The 25,482-nt window shown below is 40.1% G+C and overlaps 4 protein-coding genes across 6 annotated transcripts; 1 reads left to right on the plus strand and 3 right to left on the minus strand.

Annotated features, from left to right (window-relative positions):
• Positions 1-5,139: 5,139 nt before the first annotated feature.
• LOC122768490 (olfactory receptor class A-like protein 1) lies at positions 5,140-6,436 on the minus strand. Its single transcript, XM_044024541.1, has 2 exons — positions 6,388-6,436; positions 5,140-6,167 (listed from the first exon to the last, which is right to left on the minus strand). Exon 2 carries the CDS (start codon positions 6,163-6,165, stop codon positions 5,197-5,199), a length of 969 nt encoding a protein of 322 aa, XP_043880476.1. The 5' UTR covers positions 6,166-6,167; positions 6,388-6,436; the 3' UTR covers positions 5,140-5,196.
• A 5,678-nt stretch (positions 6,437-12,114) lies between these two features.
• LOC122768527 (olfactory receptor class A-like protein 1) lies at positions 12,115-13,546 on the minus strand. Of its 2 annotated transcripts, none has more exons than XM_044024588.1 (2): positions 13,319-13,397; positions 12,115-13,231 (listed from the first exon to the last, which is right to left on the minus strand). In XM_044024588.1, the coding sequence occupies exons 1-2, from the start codon at positions 13,326-13,328 to the stop codon at positions 12,300-12,302; spliced, it is 942 nt and encodes a 313-aa protein (XP_043880523.1). In that variant the 5' UTR covers positions 13,329-13,397; the 3' UTR covers positions 12,115-12,299. The 2 variants fall into 2 exon arrangements, with proteins under 2 accessions (XP_043880523.1, XP_043880525.1); XM_044024590.1 differs by lacking the exon at positions 13,319-13,397 and adding an exon at positions 13,513-13,546 and having other exon boundaries at positions 12,116-13,231.
• A 5,074-nt stretch (positions 13,547-18,620) lies between these two features.
• On the minus strand, positions 18,621-21,062 carry LOC122767770 (olfactory receptor class A-like protein 1). Of its 2 annotated transcripts, XM_044023238.1 has the most exons (3): positions 20,588-21,062; positions 20,386-20,408; positions 18,621-20,306 (listed from the first exon to the last, which is right to left on the minus strand). In XM_044023238.1, exon 3 carries the CDS (start codon positions 20,300-20,302, stop codon positions 19,346-19,348), a length of 957 nt encoding a protein of 318 aa, XP_043879173.1. In that variant the 5' UTR covers positions 20,303-20,306; positions 20,386-20,408; positions 20,588-21,062; the 3' UTR covers positions 18,621-19,345. The 2 variants fall into 2 exon arrangements, with proteins under 2 accessions (XP_043879173.1, XP_043879172.1); XM_044023237.1 differs by lacking the exon at positions 20,386-20,408.
• A 1,746-nt stretch (positions 21,063-22,808) lies between these two features.
• LOC122768519 (olfactory receptor class A-like protein 1) lies at positions 22,809-23,942 on the plus strand. Its single transcript, XM_044024573.1, has 2 exons — positions 22,809-22,858; positions 22,959-23,942. The coding sequence occupies exon 2, from the start codon at positions 22,970-22,972 to the stop codon at positions 23,909-23,911; it is 942 nt and encodes a 313-aa protein (XP_043880508.1). The 5' UTR covers positions 22,809-22,858; positions 22,959-22,969; the 3' UTR covers positions 23,912-23,942.
• The last annotated feature ends 1,540 nt before the right edge of the window (positions 23,943-25,482 follow it).

Raw genomic sequence — 25,482 nt, forward strand, 5'->3', positions numbered from 1 at the left:
ATTCCACAGCAAACTCAGGGAAGTGGCTGGTGGAAAATTCCACCTTTGTGGCATTTAAGAGGGGAAGATTGTAACGATAAAGGGCAAGATCCTAGTTACTGCTGCAGTGAAAGTTTGACATGAAGAAGGTTAGGTTGTTTTTAATTAAAGGTCTTTGCTGGACCCGCTGCTGAATATACCTATAGCAGTAAAAATACTTGTGAATATGCAGTATGTCGGAAATTGTCTCTTCCCTTTGATTCAACTCTTATTTTCCATGAATATTACACTATAACTGGAAAAAAGACAAAGAACAAAAACAGCAGGACAAATGCAAACCTGGAGTTTGTCAAACGTACACAATTTAAATGTTTTCTTTTTAGAATGACAGATATTTTCCAACACAACAGATCATCATCATCAGAGAATGGTATCGAAATTCTCCAACTCTACCAGAAATGTCCCAAAATGTTGCACTGCTCATTTTACTTTATTTTTAATCTATTTGATCTATCTTCCTAACCTTTATTACATCTTAAAAGAGTTCTGAAAGTGTATCCTGTAGCACTGTACAATTGTCTGTGTTGCAGTGACAATAAATATGTATTCTACTCTATTCTATTTACTGTTGATCATGTGTTGAAGCACATCTGCACCTGCGACACAAAAAAATCTAGTTTTTGTCCGTGAGCTCATAGACTGTACAAAGATAACACATTTCACTGAACCTGATATAAAACTGAAAATCCAAAGGGCATCCTCAGGTGATGAACTCAGATTTCAATAATGTTACATGAGAGTGAAAATCCCCTAGATTGAGCCCAATCTCCTTAAATGACTGCAATCATTTAAAGAGATTAAAATCGGGGCTCCAAGCTTGTGCCCTACATGGCATTCAGCATGAATCTGTGATTCGCTCCTTTATAGGGTTATTTATTTAGATCTTTATTTAATCTCTCGTCTTTCTCTCTCTTTCATTGAGATCACCTGACTACAGGTAAAAACTCACCCATTCACCCCTGGGTAACATATACTGAGTCACACTGACATGCTGACACTTGGTTCGCATCAGAGCAGGTTTGTCAGTTTTTCAAGTTTCAGCCACTGCATGTTTCCTGTGAAAGTTATTTAGTGTCCATTTAGTTCTCTGACGTTCACATGACAACATTTCGCTGCCTGTCTTCACTCCTTAGTCTCTTCTTTCTCTTCACAATACACTATGCAGCGGCATCGCCAGTGTCATTCAAGTCTCAGCACAGCATTGCATATCTTACCTGTAATTGCAGCAGGCTGCTGCCTCAGGGCCTCACAGTCCAAACCACACCTCACCTAAGTCCCCCATCCCCCGTTCAGTGGGGTCTCTGTACTCTGGGCCTGCTAACCTCCCTGCAGTAGATCATGTCACTGTCATAGAGTTTTAATTTCTCTGTACAGTATATTTATCACATGCATGTAACACCTTTCTGTTGTGCTGACTTTCTCATGACACACAATTAATTAGAGGCTTCATATTTTATGTTTCTTAAACAGACATTTTGAGAAATGTACTCCTTTGCTTTTTAGCAGCAGGTTACATCAGATTATTCCACTCTTTTATCTTGTACAATAAGTATTACATTGCAGCCAGTAGCAGGTTCAAGTTGTTGCCTGATGTTCTGTAAAGTTCCTTTCTTAAGGAATCTTAAAGGAATTGACTAAGGCTAATTAGTCCCTTATATACAAGTTTATCAGCCCCACAGACTTGACAAGACAACCAAGTCATGTGACCATCAATGTATGCATTATAAATATTGTAGATAAACAAAGTTACCTGTTATATGTTAGTTTTATTATTAATGTGAAATCCTTTCTTTAATATTTGCCACTAGATTCTCAAATGAAGCGAGTCTGAATTGTTAGGTCTAATATTGCTCTCCAGAACTGGCAGTTTACAGCTATTATATCTAATGTTTCCGATAAAAGGTCTCATATTCAGTGCCGATTAAGTGGCGTATGTTTGTCCAGGCGGAACAGTTCTCACTTTTGCTTCAGTCATGTGAATTTTCTTCCCACCATTTTGCTCCTTGCTTACGTGCAGTGCTGCATTCCAGGCAGGTTGGAACACGGCTGTGTGTGTTCCCTGTCTGAGCGAACACACTAACTGGGTGGATGCAAGAAAATGGGCGACACACTCACAACTTCACAGAGTGCAAAACACAAAAAAACAAAAATAAAAAATTATTTGAAACCCAGGTACTCTGAGGTAATTGGAACTCAGGAGAACTCAAAAAACACCGGATCAAAGATGTCTCTAAGATGGATTTTTCTTTCTGTCTTGCACTTTAAAATCTAAAATGAATTGATTTATGTAAAAGGAGATTTTTTTCTTTAATGGCACTCTCCGTCAGTACTTCACTCAAACAGGGAATAAATCCTCTAAACAACATGCCTAAAGGAACATCGCTTTGAAGAAAATGCAAAGATGGTATCAGCAAACTAAAAATGGCCTATTAAGTCTGTCATTCCAGTCAAATTTGGGGTTTGAAAGTACCACAGGATACGCTTACATTTAAGCATGAAACAATGACACAATCATTTATTGTTATTAAAATAAATGAGAATCAATCAAAATCAGCCACACTTTTTATCACTGTTCCCTTGGATAAGCAACAGTGGTCTATTTTCCCCTTTATCAGTATGAATAGTGTAAATAGACAAGAATCCTGCACACAGCGGCTGTCGTGATTAAGATTCTGACATCTGTGTAATTGAATTTTTTATTCTGCAATGGGAGGAGAGGGTTGTGATTCTTTTACAGAGTAGAAAAAGACTATATTAGGGTGTAGACTGATTTCAAGGCAGGATAAAGGGGGCGAGGTTTAACTCTGCTGCTGCTTTGCCATTGGTGGGAATAGGGGACAAAAATACCTGTACCTGCAGCAGGTAAACAGACTGACATCAGGCACGGTAGGATGGACTACTCTGGACAAGTTGACAGGCTTTTTATCCTTTTCTTTTTTCTTTTTAATGTGTTTATTCCACAGGTTTTCTGTTGTGAGTTAACATCTGTTCTTTTCATTACTTTGGCATGTGTGAACTGCTCTTTTCAGCTCTCGTGTTTGTGCATTTCACAAATCTTGTTCTGCGACGCAGGTGAGTTGAGGTTACACAACATTTATCAGGCTGTTGCAAGTACTGTTTTTATTCACAGACTTAAGAATTAGAGGGGAAATGTGTGAGCTGAGTGTCGGTCGTGATTTGAGAGTGACTGATTGAGTTATGTTACTGTGGGTTTTGGTTTTTGCATTTTCAACAGCATGCTGTGTTCACTTGGCTCAAAAGACTCCAGGGAGATGGAAAACGGTGAAAACAGGTCCTGTCTTGTGCAGGGAGAGGCCTTCCTGGCACACCCTTCTCACTCTCTCTCACGCACACACATGCACACACACAGACATAAAGAAATGTGGGGGCATACTCTAATAGAACCTGTCTTTCATTATGTTTTTTGTTTTTTTTTAACTAATCTCTTCTTTCCTGAGAGAAAAGGGAAAAAAACTACATCATCAAAAGCATGGAAGAGAATCATCTATATTAAGTGTCTCAGTGATTTCTCATCAGAGGCTCCACCCCACCGCGCTCGCTGCTCAAACAGACCATCCATGTTTTCTATCCTTCATTCCACCGGAGTCTGTGTAAAGTGCCATTCAGATTTCAGTGGTTTGAAGATTAAGACACATGGAATTTGTCATCTGGACGGATGGGAGCTTCTGCAAAACCATAATAACTTTCAATTGAAATTCAAGTCAATTAAATGTGATATGTAAAGATAAAGATTCGACCTGTGTTCTGTCATATGTTTTGATGTCAACCTGGTGTTGAAAGGAACAGTTCCACACAAGCACAGAAAGAGGACGCCTCCTCCTTCTTACCTGCATTGCGACAGCAGCCACACTGATTGCACTTTAGAGTTACTGCAGGATCACAGAGTGCTGTTAGCCCCACATTTGTCTGTCTCTTAGACTATCTCTCACAGGTACTTATGTCCTTACTCTGTCTTTTCTGCCCTTGATTCTTCAAAACACGGCAATTACGTACTGACGTCTAAAATTCACCTGGCAAACTCTCTAGGCTCCTGTGCCAAGATGTAACTTTGTGTCCTACACATGTCGCCATTTTATAACTGCACCCACAGATATATGCAATATATTGTCAGCATACTCATCACTCAGTAATGAAGTAAGATGAAATAATCTCTTTTTTGTTTAAAAAAGCATGTTTAAACATACAGTACATACAGAGGCTATAAGAAAGTCCAATATAGAGTGTCTTATATCTTGTATTTTTTTCAGCACAACCTAGGCATTCTGATGAAAAATGAAATTTAAACACACCTTAGCAAAAAGTTTTCAAAATCTTTTAGAGCGAATTGAATTTGTGAAATTTGGAAATACGTCACAGTTCAAAGTTAACTTGCCTTGTTTTTATGAACAAAAACAAAATAATTTTGTTATTTCTTATGCTCAATTATTGCTACTTTATATCACTACTAAAAATGTGATATAAAATGAATCATGACTCAACAACACATAAGAAGACGGAAAATATCAATACACATCCCCAGGATGTCCATATAAGGAGTTGTGTATTATTTCCACGCCAAATTACCATAAGTGCATCTGAGGCACAGATCTGTGGGGGTTAATATAGTTTTTACATTAAGCTTTTAACATATTCTGTAAGGGACAATTAACCTCTAACATTTCCACAATACTTCTCAAATACTTAATTATAGCTGAACAGGGAGATGGAAATCATTTGACAGAGTCCTGAGTTGCACAGCTATAATTCTTCCACCCAATTAAGGTAAAGGTGACACAACATAGAAAGAAAACAAAGCAAGATGGTGCAGATAAACATAGATCCATACAGGATTAATTAACAGTGTTTTGGTGACAGTTTTCTCCTTAATGGGACAACAGGTTCGCCTCCAGCTTACAGGTACACCACATTATCCAAAGCCACAGGTGTTAATTTGCAAAGTCTCATGAAAATGTTTAAATAAACGTAAGAAGAAAGACATCATTATTATGAGCCACCCCACAGTCTCTCCTGCATCTGTGATCACAAAATCTAATTTGCTGTACATAAAAAAAAACCAGAATGACCATCATATGACCCAGACTCAAACAAAGATAAGCCCACATCATCTTTGCTTCCCCTGTGAGTCATCAGCAGGCCTCACATCATAGAGATATCTGTGACTCTCTCTTCAACGTGTTTCTCCTGCACTGCACACCCCAGTCTGCGATTCACCTTTCTGTTCGATGCAATGATCACCACAGGGCTTAGTGCTGCATAGAGTGAGGAGAAGAATATACGCAGGTCAGAGATCAGTGAGGTGGTCATGGTTTTTCTCACAGTGAGAGTGTACACCCATAGCCCATTGTCTACCCCATAGAGGACCACGTACAAGGTCACAAGTGCTACCACAGCTTTAGCAGCTCGTTTCTCTGCCCCTCCACCTCCTCCACCTCCACCACTGCTGCTGCTGCGGAGGCCTTTTACCTGCCGACTGTGCTTGTACAGAAAGACCAGGATGATCAGACTGGCTAGGGCCATGAGAGCCATGGGCACCACGTCTCTGCCCACCTGAGCCGCCCCATTGGCCTCTTTGGACAGCTTTGAGGGGAAGCTCACGTAACAGAATTGCACATTAATGCCATAGCTTATCATGGTGGAGTTATTCAGTCTGCCAGAGGAAAAGAGTATAGCACCTGAGCTCATGCAGGTGTTGATAAGCCAGAGGAGGAAGAACACAACACCCAAATACTTGTCCACCAAGTGACGCATGGAGGCCCAGCGTGATCCCGGAGGGGCAATGCTCAGACACTGGTAGGCACTCAGGACGAAGGTGAGCCAGATAGAGAGGGAGCGGGAGGTTCTGTAGACAAAAATGATGGCTTTACAGCTGATGTCGTCAAAGATTACAGCCAGCTGGAAGGAAGCAAGGGTTTCCAGCAGACAGCGAACACCCACCACCAGCAGGTTTGCACAAGCCAGATGCAGGACGATGGCATCGGCTGGGAGGAGCCGGTTCTCTTGGTGCAGCAGTAGAAGGAATGCAAGGATGACAGCAATGTTACCTGGGACTCCGACCACGGTAAGAGACAGATAGAGCATCCCACGAATAAACTGTTCTGATGGCATTCCTGAAAAAGTTTTAAATAAATGAAACCAATTCAATTATAGAACGAGAAAAACTCAAATGACCCTAGACAGAAATGTGCAATGTTATTTGCAAATAACTAATATACAACATACAAATCTAGGCCTCTTAACAATAACATACTGCAAACCAGCATCTTTTTTGAATATTGAATTACCTAAGATTCAAAATGACAGAAGAAAAATAAAAGGTTTCACTCTCACCTAAGAACAGTCAAGCATCCACAGTTTACACTGGACCCTGTCTCTGATCGCTCTCTCCTGAAGTAGTCAAGGTCTTATACTTGCAAACAGTTAATGGCTGTTGGGTTTGTTTGGTATGGTCCATTGACTTCACTCCCCTCAGCCTCCAATTACTTGAGATCAATCCAGATGACTGCTTCTGTCCCCTCACTGGGTTTCAGACAGACAAGATAACACAGAAAGTTGTGTTTGCATTTCCTGACAGATGTATAGATCTAACAAGTAGGCAGCGCAAATGGTGTTAATTAAAGGATGATATCTATTTTCTTCATGCTTATAACAACAAAAAGAGTCAACCCATTTCTCATTGTCACTGTTTCTTAATGTTTCTTTTTATTGCAAGTGCTAACGTTGGATTTCCTCATTATGTCTTCCACACTTTTGTATTTTTATTTCTGAGATCAACTTTAAAAGCTACCTCCCATTAAAAAAAGACCAACAGTCAGATACCAACACCACAGTGACCTCCAGTGGAGAAAGCTGAAACACTAAGAGACCACACTGCTCGGTCTGCATGACAGATCACCTACAGTTTCATTTGTAGAGCCTGACATAGCATCCAATTTATGATTGTATAATTCACCCAAAGCAATACAATTTTGGAAAATGTGTTTATAGCTACAGCATGAGGATGTTGTAAGGACAAGTCTGTGTTGTTGCAAGGACAAATATTAAGACAGACTACTCTTACAGCGCCATCAAAATGAGATTAATTGCATTTAACATTACATAAACACAATGTTGGCTCTAATCCTGCATGTTTAAAGTGAAAAAAGGTTTGAAAGTACACAAAACACATAAAAACATTATCTTTTTTAAGATATTTTTTTTTTCATTGTTTAGTTTAGTGTCATTTTGATTTCTTAAACAGTATGAGCCAAACGGCAGCACCTTCTTTAGCAAATTTAATATGATAACAGGTTATAAAGTTATATTTCTGCAAGTTAATACAAGTTATATGTATGTATATGAACAGCTGCCTTCATGTAGGTTAGGGTTAAATTCTGTGGTTGTAGTATCCTAATTACACAGCTACTAACCCTTATATACAGTATGGAGCATATAAAGCAACACCCAATGACTCATGGTAAACATCACTACAGATGTGTCTGAGTGCATCAGAAGATGTTTCAGTGAAAGTGCACATTCTGGCCAGAGGACTCATGCACAGTCAGATCTCCAGCTTTTTTGCCTGGTCTGATGCTAATGAAGTAAGATCCATTCAATGTCAGGAATTCATCATGCTTGAGCACCTTCACATGGTGAGGTGATGGCCTGACCCTTACAGTCTGGAGTATGATGATGTAATCATCGGGGGGCTAAAGATATCCATAACTATTTTGTGTTCAATAGTCTATTTGTGTGTGCCAAGCAACAAGTCGCCATTTGCCACACATGCATTGTGGGTCTGATAACCACAACCGTCGCTCCACACTATGATCTCCTTGAGCTCTGGATGGTCTTTGATCGCACCTTCAAAATGGCAGCGTATTGAAGGTGTGCAAATACCTTGCCACACAGGTCGCCCTCTGATTTGTCCCACATGTAGCAGGACCTTTCCTTTGATATCAAGTCAAAGAGGGTAAAATTATGGACCTGCAGTTTTGTTTTGTAATACCGGCTACTGGCTTGGATTTCTGGACACAGCAGCACAGCTTGCAAGTCTCCAGTTCTCAAGATGGCTGAGAATAAGCAGGAGCATCATGTAGAGCAGGGGTCACCAACCTTTTTGAGACCGAGAGCTACCTGAAGGTTAGAGCATAATATGGAGGGCTACCATATTAACATTTTATGCAGTTTACCATTTAAATGATAAATATTATGCATTCAATTGCATACACATTAATTCCAGTGCTTACTCCTAATGATTATCACAGTTTTTATAAACAATATCAAGGACATTTTACTCAGTGATCATATGGATACATACAAGTGAGGTGAACTGAAATGAGCCCGCGGGCACCTCGTTGGCTGCTCGCGGGCTACCAGGTGCCCGCGGGCACCACGTTGGTGACCACTGATGTAGAGTAAGGCTCCTCAGACACAAGTTTGGGTTTGATCACGCCTGGATGATGAAGTCTGATGTTTTTCGAGAACTTTGACACACAATAAGTCCAGGAAAAACCTCATGATGTGTCTGATTGAGGCACGAGATACTGCATATAATTGAAAAAAATAATACCAGCTATCATTTGATAGCTGGTATTGAGGTATTTTCAATCCACAATGGTAGTATTATTGTGATGGTTTGCTGTTGCAAATAACACATTTAATGAGTACAATATGTGGGAAAAGAGTTCCATCTGCCATTTCATTACAACAACATTGTCCATGAATAGATCCCCTGAGCAGGACGTGCTTAAACCTGCCATTTTAACAAGGTCTCGTAAACACATTAGAAATAACATGTCTCATGATGGTTGTTTCTGAGCCTTTCTCTCAAGAGAAAACATGATTCTCAAACATCACTCTGCTCATACACGTTCTGATTTTCCTGATGTTGTCTCTAACTAAGACAATATCAGGTATTTTACCAAGTGAGAGCACCTCTAATGTGTGACATCATTGACATTTGTCTGGATAACTAAGGGATATATCTTCATGAATAATGGCAGCCTTTCCCTACACCCCAATTAGTACAGACGTGTATTTTTATACGACTAATTGTCTCGCTCCTCTGTGCTCTTTAACATGCTTCCAGGACATGGAGAAGTACAATGGAGCATCAGCTGTACATGTAAAACCCTATTAGGGGCTCATTCAAGGCACCTTCAGGCTCATTTGGCATCAACATTAACCACACACGGTTGAGGTTTGTATTATTATTGTTCATTTCCACAGGGAAGTGAGTAAGAAAGAAAGTAAAGTTTCTCTCTATGGCACTTTTTAAAAACAAACTCAGTTGACCAAAACGCACACATGTATAGACCACCTGTCATAAAGACGAGACAACGTAGATATTTTAAACTTGTTCAAAACTAAAAATGACATTTATTGTTTATTTATTGTTATTTATTTGGCAAATAACAAACTGAATTCACCTTTTTATACCCAAATGTGAGCCGACTTTTTCTATTCAGGAATGCTAGTAAATAACTATAATTTGACATAAAAAAATAAAGTAAAACAGTACATTTGAAAATGAATGGATAGAAAAAATGATTACATTTTAGCATTAAAAATATAATTTTAGTTCAAGAGCTTCAACATAATGGTGTATCAACCATTAGAGAAACATACAAAGCTCTAATAAATGTGTTAAGCATATTTGTTGAACATAGATGGAATAACATTAGTCTCAATTGTTCTTCATGATGACTTTTAGAAAAATAGATTTATATTGAAATCCATTCTGTCTTTCTTTTTCATTTTTACATTTGTTGCAGCTCATTCCTGAGAGGGAGATCTCATTAGTAAACATTGTGTTATAATGTGTCCCTTAAGAGACCATTTTGTTTGCTAATGTCAAATGCTTTGCTCCCTCCCTGCAGTGGCAGCAGTGATGTTGTGTACTTGGAGGTCCCCGGGGCAAATGCCAGTGAGGTGTTTGGACCTGCTTGTCTGATGCTGATGCTGCTGCTGGGCACCGTGCGCTGCCAGATTGTGTCGACGGAGTCCAGCAGGTGGCCCTCGGGCAGTCCAGCTGCCAGTAGCAGCAGCACCAGCCCTGCACGCAGAAGGAGGTGCATTTTCTCATTGTCAGGCACTGCACATTTATTTGCTTGTGCTAAACATACTCTCAGCTACTGGCTCACGCATAAGCTTTCACATTAAGCACTAGAAGTGTCACGGTTCTCCAAATCGTTAATTCAATCAGATTTTTGACACAAGAGTTTCCTTTTTGGCACAGAAGGCTTTATTGTTACATTAGTCTGCCCTGATAAATACATTTATGGATTGCATTTTGTCATCAATAATATAATCTTTGTTTGCAATGTAAACACTAGTGTCTTAATGTCAAATTGGACTTATAGTTACAATGTAAATGTAACAAGAACTTAGGGAATAAAACTGCCGGCTGGTGACTTTTGTTCATAAACACAGTCAGGCTGCACTCTTGCTATCCGATAAAATTATGTGTCCATCATTTCACAGTTTAACCCTTTAAAGTTGTTGGGCACAGACAAAGTGTCCCCACAAAGATAGATTTGTATGTTTTTGTTTTGACCTCACAAGGATATAAATACAAATACACACACGCACACGCAGAGAGAGTTCCCCTGTTCCCCTGTGGGGGTTTTACATAGTTCTTATTTTACCATCTGTTTTCATTGACTGTTTTGTTCTTCAGGCCAAAAAATGCAGAGGGCTAAAAAAAAATCTGAAGGGAGAAGAGAGAACGTCAGTCGTTAAGTAAATGAACTTTGGTCAGTGTTTGGCTTTGTTTTGAGGAGCTTCTCCAACAGCCTGGCTTTGCCTTGACAGGTTGCAGTGACAGTATGCGGAAGGGAGGTAAAACTCTGGCTTGACTCCCTCAAACCACCACTTTGAGCAGTGGTGGTGATGACAGCCTCATGAACCTTTGATATGTGTTGGAGCTGTGGTAAAGGAAATTACTCAACATAGTAATACATTGAAGTGGAAAGAGTTGCATTTCAACAACGGGATTCATCAGTGGAAGTTGACAGCGGTTCAAAAAATATATCAAAGTAGGCACATCCTCATTTAGCAGTCAGAACAAGAAATTGTTAGGTATCGCAGTGCAGTTCGAGTTGTTCATATACAATAATAATCCAGCCTGAGAGGTCAGCCTAATCATCCTCCCCTGTCACTTTGTTTTCCCAAGTTCTGTGACTGGTTCACCTAAGAAAGTCACTGCAGGATCAGCGCTGCCACCAACCACATTTATGTCTTTGAGTATGTTATTCATAGAGAATCTCACATCCTCACTCTATGTTCCTTCTCGTGCTTCTCCATGACCTCTGGCATCAGTGTGGGGACATTTCCTGATTCTCATCGAGGCCTTAATTGTAGCTGAACAGGCAGTTGCAAATATATATATTCATACAGACCAGTATTGAGTATATTAAGTAACAGTGTTGCTGCTTTGAGCCAGACCGGGTGCTGGATGATATGACTTAAAATGTTAAAGACAAATCAAATCTAAAGTCATGGGACATTTGTCATCCTGCATGAGGTCTGTCAGTGTCTTGCTGAGATGAATGCTTCTGGAATCACATTTTTGCTGTGTGGCAAAGTGAGAAGAGCTCTGAATATCCACCCCTCACCAGCCCAAAGATATTGCCCTCTTTAGCAAATTTAATATGAAGAAATGTTAAAAAGGTCTATGATTTGAAGTTAGTACAAGTTGTCTTAATGCAGTTGTAGTGTCTTACTTTTTATTTTTTGATAATCCGTATTTATAGAGCATGTAATGTATATACGATTCAGGAGAAAACAGCAATGAATAAGAAATGAAACACCATATTAAACTAAAGGTTGCTTATGAATAAAATGTTTAAATAAACATAAGTAAAACAGCAGCATTGTTTTGAGTCAAATTACAGATGCACATTTTGACCCAGACCAGGGCTGGACGATATGGCCATAAATGTTGACATGTTCAAATTACTCAATATCGATAATTATCATGATAATTGTCAGATGATTTGCTTTTGAGTAAAAACTAAAGGAACGTAAATTGTGGTTTAAACTTTTAATAGGCTGAAAACAATACACACCTGGTAAACACAGAAATACTTCACTCAAAACATTCAAAGCGATGTTGTACCTCAAAGTTAGTTTGTGGAATGTATATTATACTGATACATGCTGAACCTGTTACATTGAGACTGAAGAAAGTGGTACTGCAATATATGTTGTCATTGATTTATTGCCCGGACTCGAGCAAAGTTTAGCTCACATCACATTTGCTATTTTTTGTTTCTTCTGCACTGAACACCCAGTCTGCTGTTCACCTTCCTGTTGGATGCAATGATCACCACAGGGCTTAGTGCTGCATAGAGTGAGGAGAAGAATACCCGCAGGTCAGAGATCAGTGAGGTGGTCATGGTTTTTCTCACAGTGAGAGTGTACACCCATAACCCATTGTCTACCCCATAGAGGACCACATACAAGGTCACAAGTGCTACCACAGCTTTAGCAGCTCGTTGCTCTGCCCCTCCACCTCCACCACTGCTGCTGCTGCGGAGGCCTTTCACCTGCCGGCTGTGCTTGTACAGAAAGACCAGGATGATCAGACTGGCTAGGGCCATAAGAGCCATGGGCACCACATCTCTGCCCACCTGAGCCGCCCCATAGACCTCTTTGGACAGCTTTGAGGGGAAGTTCACATAACAGAATTGCACATTAATGCCATAGCTTATCATGGTGAAGTTATTCTGTCTGCCGGAGGAAAAGAGTATAGCACCTAAGCTCATGCAGGTGGTAAGGAGCCAGAGGAAGATAAACACAACACCCAGATACTTGTTCACCAAGAGACGCATGGAGGCCCAGCGTGATCCTGGAGGGGCAATGCTCAGACACTGGTAGGCACTTAGGACGAAGGTGAGCCAGATGGAGAGGGAGCGGGCGGTTCTGTGGACAAAAATCACCGATTTACAGCCGTGGTCATCAAAGACGTTGGCCAGCTGGAAGGAGGCAAGGGTCTCCAGCAGACAGCGAACAGCCACCACCAGCAGGTTTGCACAGGTCAGGTGCAGGACGATGACATCAGCTGGAAGGAGCTGGTTCTCTTGGTGCAGCAGTAGAAGGAATGCCAGGATGACAGCAATGTTACCTGGGACTCCGACCACAGTCAGGGACAGATAGAGCATCCCACGAATCAACTCTTCTGATGGCATTCCTGCAGGGACACAAAGCAGATGTTTTGAACATTCCAATCAAAAGGATCCCTTAGATTTTCAGAATCAAGAATGACCGGATGATTTACTGTAGGTCATGGCGCTCTCTTACAGTTGCAACACACACAGGGAGTAATGTAAAAAAAATCCTAATATCTAATCTAACAATCTGAGCCTCTTCACAATAACATACTACAGCTCCAGGTCACATCTTGTCTTTTTTGAATGTTGAGTAACCTTACATTGAAAATGATATAAGAAAAATAAATGGTTTCACTCTCACCAAAGAACAAGGTTTTGACTGGACCCTGTCTCTGATCGCTCTCTCCTGAAGTAGTCGGGGTGTTTGTTTTTCTTATACTTGCAAACAGCTAATGGCTGTTGGATTTGTTTTGTATGGTCCATTGACTTCTCTTCCCCGAGCTTCCAATTACTTGACATCAATCCAGATGACTGCGTCTGTCCCCTCACTGGATTTCAGACAGGCAGGCCGAAAGTTGTGTTAGCGTTTGCTGACAGATGTGTAGATCAGTCATAAAAGCCACCTCCCATTGTCCCTCCACTTTCTTTTGGAAGCCAAAAGAAAGCTTGAGAGTAGTTACATGAATTAATGTATATTTTGATAAGCATGTATGTTTTTCGGCATATTTACATTAAGTAATAATAAGTACATTTTCTGTGACAAGAACGTTGTCTCGAGCCTGGTGAAACAGAATAAATAATAAAAATTAATGAAGAAATAAAAATAGAATACAAATAGACATGGAAGTGCATAAAACACATAGATATCCATTAATACTGAAGGTGTTTTGAAGGTGTTTTGTTTTACCACTTCATCCTCCACATGAAGGTCACAGGGCCACTGGATTCAATCCCAACTAACAGTGCAAAAGGCGGGGTGCACCCTGGCCAGGTCGCCAGTCTATCACAGAGAAAACATCCAGAGTCAAATAACTAATCTTCTCTTAACCTTTGTATGTTTGTGGACTGTGGGAGGAAACCGAAGAACCCAGAGAAAACCTGCGCACACTCGGGGAGTCAAACGGGCAACCTTCTCTTTGTGAGGCAACAGTGATAGCCAATACTCAGCCATGTGGCCCTTGTTTTTTTATTGTTTCATGTAATTTCATTTTATTTATGAAATGGAAAAGGTATTTTGGGCAATATTGTAAATTTTAGTGTCATAAGTAAAACTGGTATCTCAGTTTAAAATGAACATATTGTAGATGTTAAGACAAAAAAACAAACAATTTATTTTACCGTCTTTCTACTTACCATGTGAAGTCTATTAATCACATTTTTCCTATGGGGCAGATTAACTGGCGCAGTGAGAAGAGCTGACGTTGACCTCTTTGGCAAATTTAATACGACAACACTTTAAAAAGTATAAGTGTTTGTTAATACAAGTTATCCTCATAATTATTACGTACAGCAAATAGGATATGGAAGAGAAACTTTACAGAAAATAATGAACCAATGTATAACAATGTAATGTATAACTGGTAGTTTGAGACTTGCGAACTTCCACTATGGAAGAGTTCTAGTAAATGAATCAGTTACTATAAAATAACTAATTAGTTATTGGTTAAACACCTGCTGTTTCAAAAACATGCAGCATATTGTACTTGATGACACGAGAGCATGTTTGAACTTGCCATTGAATTAGCTCTCTGAACATGTAAACACATTCAAATCACACCAAGAAATGACATATCCCCTGATGTTGTTTCCGAGCTGTATTCTCAGGAGTAAACATGCTTCTCAAACATCACTCTGTCTGTACACAACCTGAATTTCCTAAATGAGAAAATAGCTGGGGCAATTAATGGGTAACACATTTGCCTTTTACTGTTTCTTGGTCACTGGTGTTGATGTCACAAAATTCTTTTCAAGCATATGTCGTCACAGAGACTGAACAACATGCATGAATAATGGCGGCTTGTCCCTATAACCCCAATTAGTGCAGACATGTCTTGTTATACGGCTAATTGGCTCGCTCCTCTGTACCTTTAATATGCTCCCAGGACATGAAGCAGTACAATGAAGCACCAGCTGTACATGGAAAACCCTCTTGATGGCTCATTTAAAGCATCATCATGCTCATTTTGCATCATGTTAACTATACATTGTTGCCTCCATGCCTCCAGGGGTTGTGTAACTTTTTCTAAGGATTGATTTGTGGAGTAGAGAGTAGAGTTTGTCCAGAGGTTCAATTGAACAAAATTTAAGTTTAGAAGTGTTTTATATTACCTAACATTACTTTTTATGACAATGAACAGAATAAGCACAGGGGGGACCACCTGCATGGAATTTAATCTAATCTATTTAATTGAATCTAATATAATCTTTTCCTCATGCCTTGTCCTTTCTCCAGAACCTGAGCCAGACTTTCATGGCATTTTTCAGCCTGGAGCCTCTGACCCTGAGAGTCCTCAGCAACTACTGGGTGTAGGTTCAAGGGAAGCTTTGACCACCGACTTCTCCTGGGAAGGTGAACACTCTACATGCAGATGACAGTTCTGCATACTTGTCCTTCTTCCTCTCAAATAGAGTCTCCAAGCTGTTTTCCCAAAGGATTGTCCGTTCCGCCATGATAACAGTTGACCAGAGTGCGGGTTGACCAGAGTACAATGTCTGGCCAAAGGGAGGTTACTGCAATCACGGCACATAGATGCATTGTATGAACGTGTGAGTGAATGGGTGAATGGCAAAACTGTAGCGTAAAGCAGCTTCGAGTGGTCATCAAGACTAGATAAGCTATATGTATACAGACCATTTACTTATAATTTACCAGGTAGCCAGCTTCAGTCAATCTTAAATCAGAATTGAAAGAATTGTAGAAGAAGCTCACCCTTGCGTTCTCCTTGCAACTTCTGCCTTTCTCTGCTTACCTGTGTGAGTCTGGCTCTGATGTAATTTCATATGTTCTATAATGCCTCCTTTTTATGGTCCTTGGCTTTCCTCCATGTTTTCCAGAGGAGGTGACATTCCTGTATGAGTGGCTGGACTTCTCTTCACTTTTTCCTCCTCTGTTCTGTTTTAGGGAGGTCTTCCTTTGTGACACCTCTTCAAATCTCATTTTGCTTTCCTCAGTTTGTAGGTTGTATTCCTTCTCAGAGAGTCTTACTGTAGGAATGTAGACTTGCACCTGGCTGTTTCCACTGTGGATTTGAAGACCATCCAACTCTTGACAATAGCAGTCTTTATCCCAGTGACCCATTTGATGACACTTCCAACAGACAACTCTTCCTTTGGTGTCACTAGGGGGTCTTTTGCCTCTTTCTCTATTTCTTCTTTCTCTACCAGCAGTTAGCAATTATATCCTGTTTTTGTTTTGTTTTGTTTATTATCCATCTCCTTCAGGCCAAGGAAGAGTAGGTACAGAATAAGTATGATCATATAAGTATGATGGTCTGGTAAAATCTGAAGTAAAAATATACGACTAATTAACACAGAAGGTCTGATAGTTTTGGAACAAGGGCCTTTCTGCATGGAGTTTGCATGTTCTCCCTATGTGTGCGTGGTCTTACTCTGGGTTATCTGGCTTCCTCCCAAAAATATGCAATATGGGGATTAAGTAAATTGGTCACTCTAAATTGACCGTAGGTTTGAGTGTATGGAGAGTGGATGGTGGTTTGTCTCTATATGTCGCCCTGTGATGGACTGGCAAACTGTCCAGGGTGTACCTCACCTATCGCCTTATGTCAGCTGAGACTCCTGTGGAGGATAAAGCGGTAGAAAATGGATGGATAGATGGTCTGGTAGTTTGAAGGAAGCAAGCAATTATACAGAGATGTCAGTCTTAAGTGAGGTTAGATGATTAAATCTCGAAATCCTCCCCAAACTTAAATCACGACTCTGATCAGCACACAGCAATAGGATCTATAATTCATAATTCATTTATTCATTCACGTTTATGTGAACATGGTGATACAAATGGTCGGTGTAGATTAATAATCACTTCACTTTATTTTGTTTCTGAACATGCATATCGTACACACATGAATGTGATTATTCCAGCTGGGCTCCATGTAATATTTGAAAGGTTTAGCTCACGCTCAACGTGCATAATTATCCATCAACATGAATATCAATTTACTAATTAAAATGACATCGAGTGAAAATACTGAGATATTAGGCCTGTATGTTGAGCGGTTGACACTGGATACTTCCACATAAAATGTCACAATATTATTATGTATATTACCTGCTATACTAGGTCAGATGAAAGAAAGATGACACATCATTTTAAAAAAACAAACAAACATGGCTTTGTTTAATTCCTTGTAAGAATTTATTAAAATATATCTTACATTTAAGACTTCATTACTAAATTGAAAATTAAAAACATATTTACTTATTTAAATGTAATGACTTTTCATGAACCATCTGCAGTATCATCACTTTGGGAATTAAAAACCACAGTCACAGTTTTACTGGGGGGGAAGACACTGCTCAAAGTGAAGTAACTACAGCTTCTGGCTAGTGTTGACATGTGAGTGCTGAAATAATCTTTAATTTAAAGTGCAGGCGTATTCCAACTTGACTGTGTCTCAACAACAGCAGAAATATGACACCTCGAGAATAATGGTACAAAAGAACCTTTGTGTTCAATGTGATCCCTGATGCTTTACAACCGTGTTATTGTAGAAAAACACCACAGACTGTTCTCCATGATGTGTGTGAGAACATAGGGTGGCTTTATCACATTTATGTCTTTGCTCTGTGGCTTTTGTGGTTATTTAGACCATCTTATCATACTGATCTTATCATACTCCTAGCCATTTAAAGAAAATGGACCCATCCACTCAACCTTTTTAACACATTAAACATGAGTGATTGATGATTCATGACTTGATGATTCAGATTCTGACATTTGTATAATTGAAAAATTATAAATCTTTTCTGCAGGGGGAGGAGAGGGTTGTGATCTATTTACTCAGTAGAACAATGGTGTAGACTGGCAGACAGTCAACAGACAGACATCACAGCAGGAATGGACTGCTCTGGACAGTATTTGAGTGTATATTTTTGTTGTCATTTTTCTGTTCAGTGTGTTTCTGATTTTGTGTTGTGACTTAGAATGTGTTCATTTATTTGATTTATTTGGTAAATGCTGTTTTGAACTTTCATATTTCCAGACAGTTTGTACATTTTACAAAACTCCCCCTGTGACACAGGTGAGTTGAGGTGGCACAGATGACAGAATGTATATTTATCAGCGCCTGTGTTTCTGGTTCAGTCACATACTTAAGACTTAAAACACACCAGAGAGGTGGAAAAAAGTGAAAACAGGTCCTGTCTTGTGCAGGGAGAGTCTTGCATAGCACACCCTTCTCACACACACACGAAGAGACATGATGGCATACACTATAGAACCTATCTAACTGGTAGTAGTTAAACATTTATTGTGGGAGCAACCCCTGGTGTAAAGACTTATTTCCAGTCCAGCATCAGTTGAATTTGGACATGCACACAATGTCTCATCTGTAAGGAGGGGGCTTCTGTAACAATGTTATCGCTTTGCCTTGACCATACTTTTAAATAAAATGTGATATGTTGCTCTGTGACAAAAGATTTGTCCTTGAACATACTTTTCTGCATCAGTAATTAAGAAACAACAATGTTTTCCTTGAAGAATTTAGTTTCCACATTAGGCTTCGACATCAGTGAGGGGACATTGCTACAATTCTTTCAAAGCCTTAATTATAGCTGAATAGGCAGCTGGAAATCATTTGACAGCTGCGTTGAGTCCTGAGTCACCCACTTCTGCCACCGACTTAATATGGAGGTAACACAACATATGAACAAAACAAAGCAAGATGGTGCCAGATAAGCATAGATTCATACGGACAAGGCTTTCTCCTTAATGAGGCAACATGTTTGCCTCCAGGTCACAAAGTCTTGTGAATAAAATGTTTAAATAAACATAATTTAAAAAAGCGTAATTGTTTTGAGCCACATTACAGATGAAAGAAGAGTCTCTCCTGCAACTGTGATCACAAAACATAATTGGTGCAGTATATAACAAAAACAGAATGACCGTCACATGACCCAGACTCAAGTAAACCTTAGCCCACATCATCTTTGCTTCCCCTTTAAGTGATCAATAGGCTTCACATCACAGATGTGGCTTTCTCTTGAACGTGTTTCTCCTGCATTGAACACCTCAGTCTGCTGTTCACCTTTCTGTTCGATGCAATGATCACCACAGGGCTTAGTGCTGCATAGAGTGAGGAGAAGAATATACGCAGGTCAGAGATCAGTGAGGTGGTCATGGTTTTTCTCACAGTGAGAGTGTACACCCATAGCCCATTGTCTACCCCATAGAGGACCACGTACAAGGTCACAAGTGCTACCACAGCTTTAGCAGCTCGTTGTTCTGCCCCTCCACCTCCACCACCTCCACCACTGCTGCTGCGGAGGCCTTTCACCTGCCGGCTGTGCTTGTAGAGAAAGACCAGGATGATCAGACTGGCTAGGGCCATAAGAGCCATGGGCACCACGTCTCTGCCCACCTGAGCCGCCCCATTGGCCTCTTTGGCCAGCTTTGAGGGGAAGTTCACATAGCAGAATTGCACATTAATGCCAAAGTTTAATGTGGTGGAGTTATTCAGTCTGCCAGAGAGGAGTACAGGTGCTGAGCTCATGCAGGTGTTGATGAGCCAGAGGAGGAAGAACACAACCCCCAAATACTTGCCCATCAAGTGACGCATGGAGGCCCAGCGTGATCCTGGAGGGGCAATGCTCAGACACTGGTAGGCACTCAGGACGAAGGTGAGCCAGATAGAGAGGGAGCGGGAGGTTCTGTAGACAAAAATCACTGATTTGCAGCTGATGTCATCAAAGATATCGGCCACATGGAAGGAGGCAAGGGTTTCCAGCAGACAGCGAATAGCCACCACCAGCAGGTTTGAACAGGCCAGATGCAGGACAATGGCATCGGCTGGGAGGAGCCGTTTCTCCTGGTACAGCATCAGGAGGAATGCCAGGATGACAGCAGTGTTACCTGGGACTCCGACCACAGTGAGGGACAGATAGAGCATCCCACGAACGAACTTATGTGATGGCATATTCCTGCAGAGAAAGAAAACAGATTTAAATCAAATCAATAAGAACACCTACATTTTCAGAATCAGAAAAACTGCTGTCATACCTGATAGGACAGTGCTTCTTTTTCTACAGTTGCATAACACACAGGAAGAATAATACAAAAACAACTAATGTAAAAATATAGCACATAATGTACAAATGTACACCTCTTAACAATAACATACTATAGCTCCAGGCCTTTTTTTGAATGTTGAATCAACAAACACTTGAAATGATTTCTGTAAAGTAAAAGGTTTCACTCTCACCTACGATCAGTCAAGCAGGCAAGGTTTGGAGTGGACCCTGTCTCTGATCGCTCTCTCCTGAAATACTCTCCTTTCTTACTTTCGAAGAAGTTTATGTTGTATGGTCCATTGACTTCACTTCCCTCAGCCTCCAATTAATTGAGATCAATCCAGTTGACTGCTTCTGTGCCCTCACTGGGTTTCATACAGAAAAAATAAGGTTACAGTGGCACTGGTGCATGTTTACTTGGCCCTCTCAACTTTTCTTGCTCAAAAATTAAAGCTGCGGGCCACATATAAAAAAAATAGAAATATAAAGGCTGCTTCCGTCACCGTGGTGGAAGCACTTGTTGCTGTCACTCGTTAACTGGGAGAATGACTCCAACAGATTCCACGAACAACATGAACAGCTGAGATACTGAGCAGAACCCTCAGGCAGGAACCAAGCTTGGAGGAGACACAAGACCGCCCAAGTAGTGGAGGCCAAGTGGGTAATTTTTTTATAAGAAAAGAGTAAAAATGTATTTTAAAGGGCAAAATTAAAGTGAGTCTCACATAGTAAGAGGACAATCACTTACACATTTTTTGCTCTCAGGACAGGAGTTCCAAAGATGTGACTGTCTTTAGGAAATTTAATGTGACAGATTGTTAAAAACTAATAGATATATAGATAAATCTAAACAGCTTACTTAGCCATATTGTTTCCTAGTTATTATTGTAATAACCCTTATTTTTAGATCACTTGAAGAAAATATGATTGAAGAGACAAGTCAGATAAATTTAACAGGAAATAATATTATTTTCAAATGTATCATATAGACCCACTGGCCACTATGTATGTTTATTTTATTGCATGTACAGAATAAATATATTCATTTACATGCAGGACATCATTTGACATGGGATTTTGAGCCTGGCCTGTTAACCAACACTGTTTGTTACAGTTATCGTATCACTTACTATAAAATAACAAATTAAATTAGGGTAATTGGGGTGGAAAACAATTAACATCTGCCATTAAAACAAAAGGTGAAAGCAAACAAAAAAAACAATAATAATGTCGGGGGAGAAAAACCTTCTTTTAAAAACATGCAGTGTATTGTACATGATGACATCCCCTGAGTGGGACATGCTTAAACTTGCCATTTAATTGGGCCTCTGAACATGTAAACATGTTAAAAACACACAGGGAAATACACTTGCAAGCCTTACTCTCAGGAGAACACACTCTTTTTCAAACACCACTTTACTCATACATAATCTGAATTTTGCAAATGAGAATATTGCTGGCAATTTATCATCATATACGTCAAATGTACTGTTTCTGTATTGTACTTTGTTACAATATTCTTTTCAACAGCAGCACAGAGAGTGAAGAGTGTGCATGAATAATAATGGCATGTACAGACGCGTATTGTTATAAGACTAATTGTCTTGCTCCTCTGTGCCTTTTAACATGCTCCCAGGACATGGAGCAGTACAATGAAGCACCAGCTGTACATGGAAAAACCCTCTTGACGGCTCATTCAAGGCATCATCAGGCTCGTTTTGCATCAATATTAACTACACACTGTTGTACACTAGGGAAATAACATTAGTCTGATTCTGAAGATTTACGTGTAGACTCTCTGTCAAAGTTAACAACTGACAGGTGGAATTTAACATCTGGGAAAACATTCAAGTTTGAGATCTGTTATATTACAGAGTTGGTTAATAACTTTTTTATAACGTCAAACAATAACACATTAAACTAATGTGAAATGCTGTCTAGATTTACAGGTTGGAACACTTTAACATTTATTTTACTAAAGGTGGATGATCTGCAGACTTATGCCACTTTTTGAATTTGATGTCACACAGAATGCTCTATTGTTCCTTGACATTGGCTAAGTAAATTAGGATAAGGTCACATTTTAAATACTTTTCCTATTTTGAAACTGTTGTCTCTTGATGTCATCGTTTCTCCAGTAAGCACTGGTTATTAAAATATACCTTAATAATACGATATGTTTTCAATGAATATATTTTAATCATAAGTGTATACAACAGGAATTCTTATAGTGAATTAGGTTTCAGTGCACATACTGCATATGTGTTTTGAAACCAAATACGTTTGTGTATCCATCTTGTATTCCCCCTTGCCTTCCGAGACCATCTCATATTTATTAATATGATTTGATCAACAAAGCTGAACACTGGATTGTTCCCCAATGATTTCAAGGGGCATTGAAGACTATAAATTGTGATTACACAGGTTAATTCACAACAGGCTCCATTTTCTTTTTGCTTCAGGTGAGTACTAACAGATGGCACATGTATGTTATAGAGTACATTTTATGAATCGTAACTTTTGAGTTGACTCTGTCTGTTTTGTAAATCATGACCTGTGCAGGCTGAGGTGTCATGGATCTGTGTGTGACCATCAAAGGGGTCTCCTTCCTCTTGCAAACAGGTATGGGCATCTTGGGGAACAGCGTGGTGCTGCTGGCATACGGCAGCATCATTTATACCGGACCCAAGCTCCTTCCTGTGGACATGATCCTGTGCCACCTGGCCTTTGCCAACCTGATGCTGCTATTAACGCGCTGCGTCCCTCAGACCATGACTGTGTTTGGGCTGAAGGAGCTGCTGAATGATCCAGGCTGTAAGGTTGTGATCTATGCCTACCGCATCGGCCGTGCCCTGTCAGTCTGCATCACCTGCATGCTCAGTGTGTTCCAGGCTATGACCATCGCCCCAGCTGGACCACGTTTGTCCAGGCTGAAACCTGCACTTCCATCCCTGGTTCTCCCGACCTTTGCAGGGCTGTGGCTCCTCAACATGACCATATGCATTGCAGCCCCTTTGTTCTCTATGGCTCCACGTAATGGCACTGTCCCTGCCTTCACCCTCAACCTGGGCTTTTGTCATGTGGACTTCAGAGACAACCTGTCCTATGTGATCAATGGGGTTGCTATCACTTGGAGGGATTTTGCCTTTGTCGCCCTGATGTTAGGCTCCAGTGGTTACATCCTGGTGCTTCTCTACCGCCACAGCCGCCAGGTGAGAGGGATCCGTAAATCTCAGGGTGGTGGAGCAGAGACCAGGGCTGCCAAAACAGTGATAACTCTGGTGATTCTCTATGTGGTCTTTTTTGGGATTGATAATGTGATCTGGATCTACATGTTGACAGTGGCTAAGGTGTCACCAGTGGTGGCTGATATGCGAGTGTTCTTCTCCTCCTGCTACGCCTCACTCAGTCCCTACTTTATCATTTCTTCCAACAAGAAGGTCAAGGCGAAGATCATATGTGCATCTGAGCAAGACCAACCATCAACTGACACTCAGGAGTCGAATGACAAATGACTCTTTTTCTATTTCTTGACAGATTGACACATGCCTGACAGCAGCGTTGTACTCTCAGACTTCATAATTTTAGCACTGATGCACAGATGACTGTTATTTAGCTGAGCAGTGGACTCTTTAGAGAGAAGTGCTAGAGAGACATTTCTGCAGTGGTGTTAGTGGGGGGTTTTATGTGTATATTTTGCTCAGGAATAAAAGAAACAGATGTATGTACCCACAAGGCTGATTATAGTCATGTTATGTGCCAGTGGAATAACACGTCATTCTAATCATAATCACTTGAGCTGAAATGATAAATTAGTTATTTATTTATAAACTTTTCATTGATACAACAATTCATTAATAGTTCCATGTAAACTCACTGACCACTTTATGAGGTGCAGACCTAGGAAGTGTGTGGCAGGGGTAGCACCTGGTGTGTTCTGCTGTTGTTATGTGTTCAGCGGTGGCTTCTGCAAACCCAGGTTGTAATGAAATGTAATTGCAATTCCATTCTCCTCTGATCCCTTGCTGGACCCTGGATATTTTCTCTTTTTTGGACCATTCTCTGTAAATCCTATACTTTTTTAAAGACCAGCCTGTTTGGCACTAACAAATATACCACATAACATTTCTTCCCTTTTGTGAACTTCAGCAGCTTGTCCTGACCATGTCTACATGACTAAATGCATACAGTGGCTGCCATGTGATAAGATGTTTGCAATAATGAGCAGTTGAATAGATGTGCCTAATAAAGTGGCTGGTGAGCTTTTTGAGTGATGAGAAATATTTTTATTGTATTTGTAGTATAATGGAACAGCTTGTCTTTGGTTTTGGAACTGTTAATGATTTGGCAATGATATTGTTTCTGAAAATGTGGGGGTTTAAATTTCCTAATAATAATTTTGTGTATACACTTCTGTGCAGTTCTAGGCTATTAGATTTGTTGTTTTGGCAATGCTATATGAGCATACAGTATAATTACTTCCCAATTGCTTTACTGGAACACATCCAGAAAATATAAGTAACATCAATTAAAAAATTGACATTTTCAGGGGGAACAAACCTCAGCTTCTACAGGTTAAAGTGTCAAGTATTTAGTGGGACCTACCCTTACACTTTATAGAGTGGAACCCTAATACATTTTATTGGTAAAACCTGTGTTTGTCTGTGTACTATTTCATGTGGAAAACTATCTGCTGTGAAAAAATCATTCCAATCCAACGCCAATGTTTTGGGAGACATAAAAGCAACAAAACTGGTGGTGCCTTGAGACTTATATACAATATGTGGTAAAATGTTGAAAGGATCAGGAAAAAATAACACATAAGAGGGATTTAGAATGTGTCTGGTACTGGCTGATTTCAAAATAGTATGTCATTTAAAGTTAATACTGACATTAATCAGAAATGCAATGAATGGTTATAGCATTCTTAGCCATTACTTTCATGTCATATCTTGCGCTCTCTCTCTCTCTCTCTCTCTCTCTCTCTCTCTCTCCCAGGCTCCGCTCTGATTGGTTTGAGTTTCAGCAATTATAATATACTGTGAGTGAAATGTTGTCCTCATTTTAGCCTCACAGGAAACACCTC

This window comes from Solea senegalensis, linkage group LG4 (genome assembly GCF_019176455.1).
Source record: "Solea senegalensis isolate Sse05_10M linkage group LG4, IFAPA_SoseM_1, whole genome shotgun sequence".
Classification (NCBI taxonomy): domain Eukaryota; kingdom Metazoa; phylum Chordata; class Actinopteri; order Pleuronectiformes; family Soleidae; genus Solea; species Solea senegalensis.

Coding starts and splice junctions, on each gene's coding strand:
- LOC122768519 (XM_044024573.1), top strand. CDS start 22,970: ATGGATCTGTGTGTGACCATCAAAGGGGTCTCCTTCCTCTTGCAAACA.
- LOC122768490 (XM_044024541.1), bottom strand. CDS start 6,165: ATGCCATCAGAACAGTTTATTCGTGGGATGCTCTATCTGTCTCTTACC.
- LOC122767770 (XM_044023237.1), bottom strand. CDS start 20,302: ATGCCATCACATAAGTTCGTTCGTGGGATGCTCTATCTGTCCCTCACT.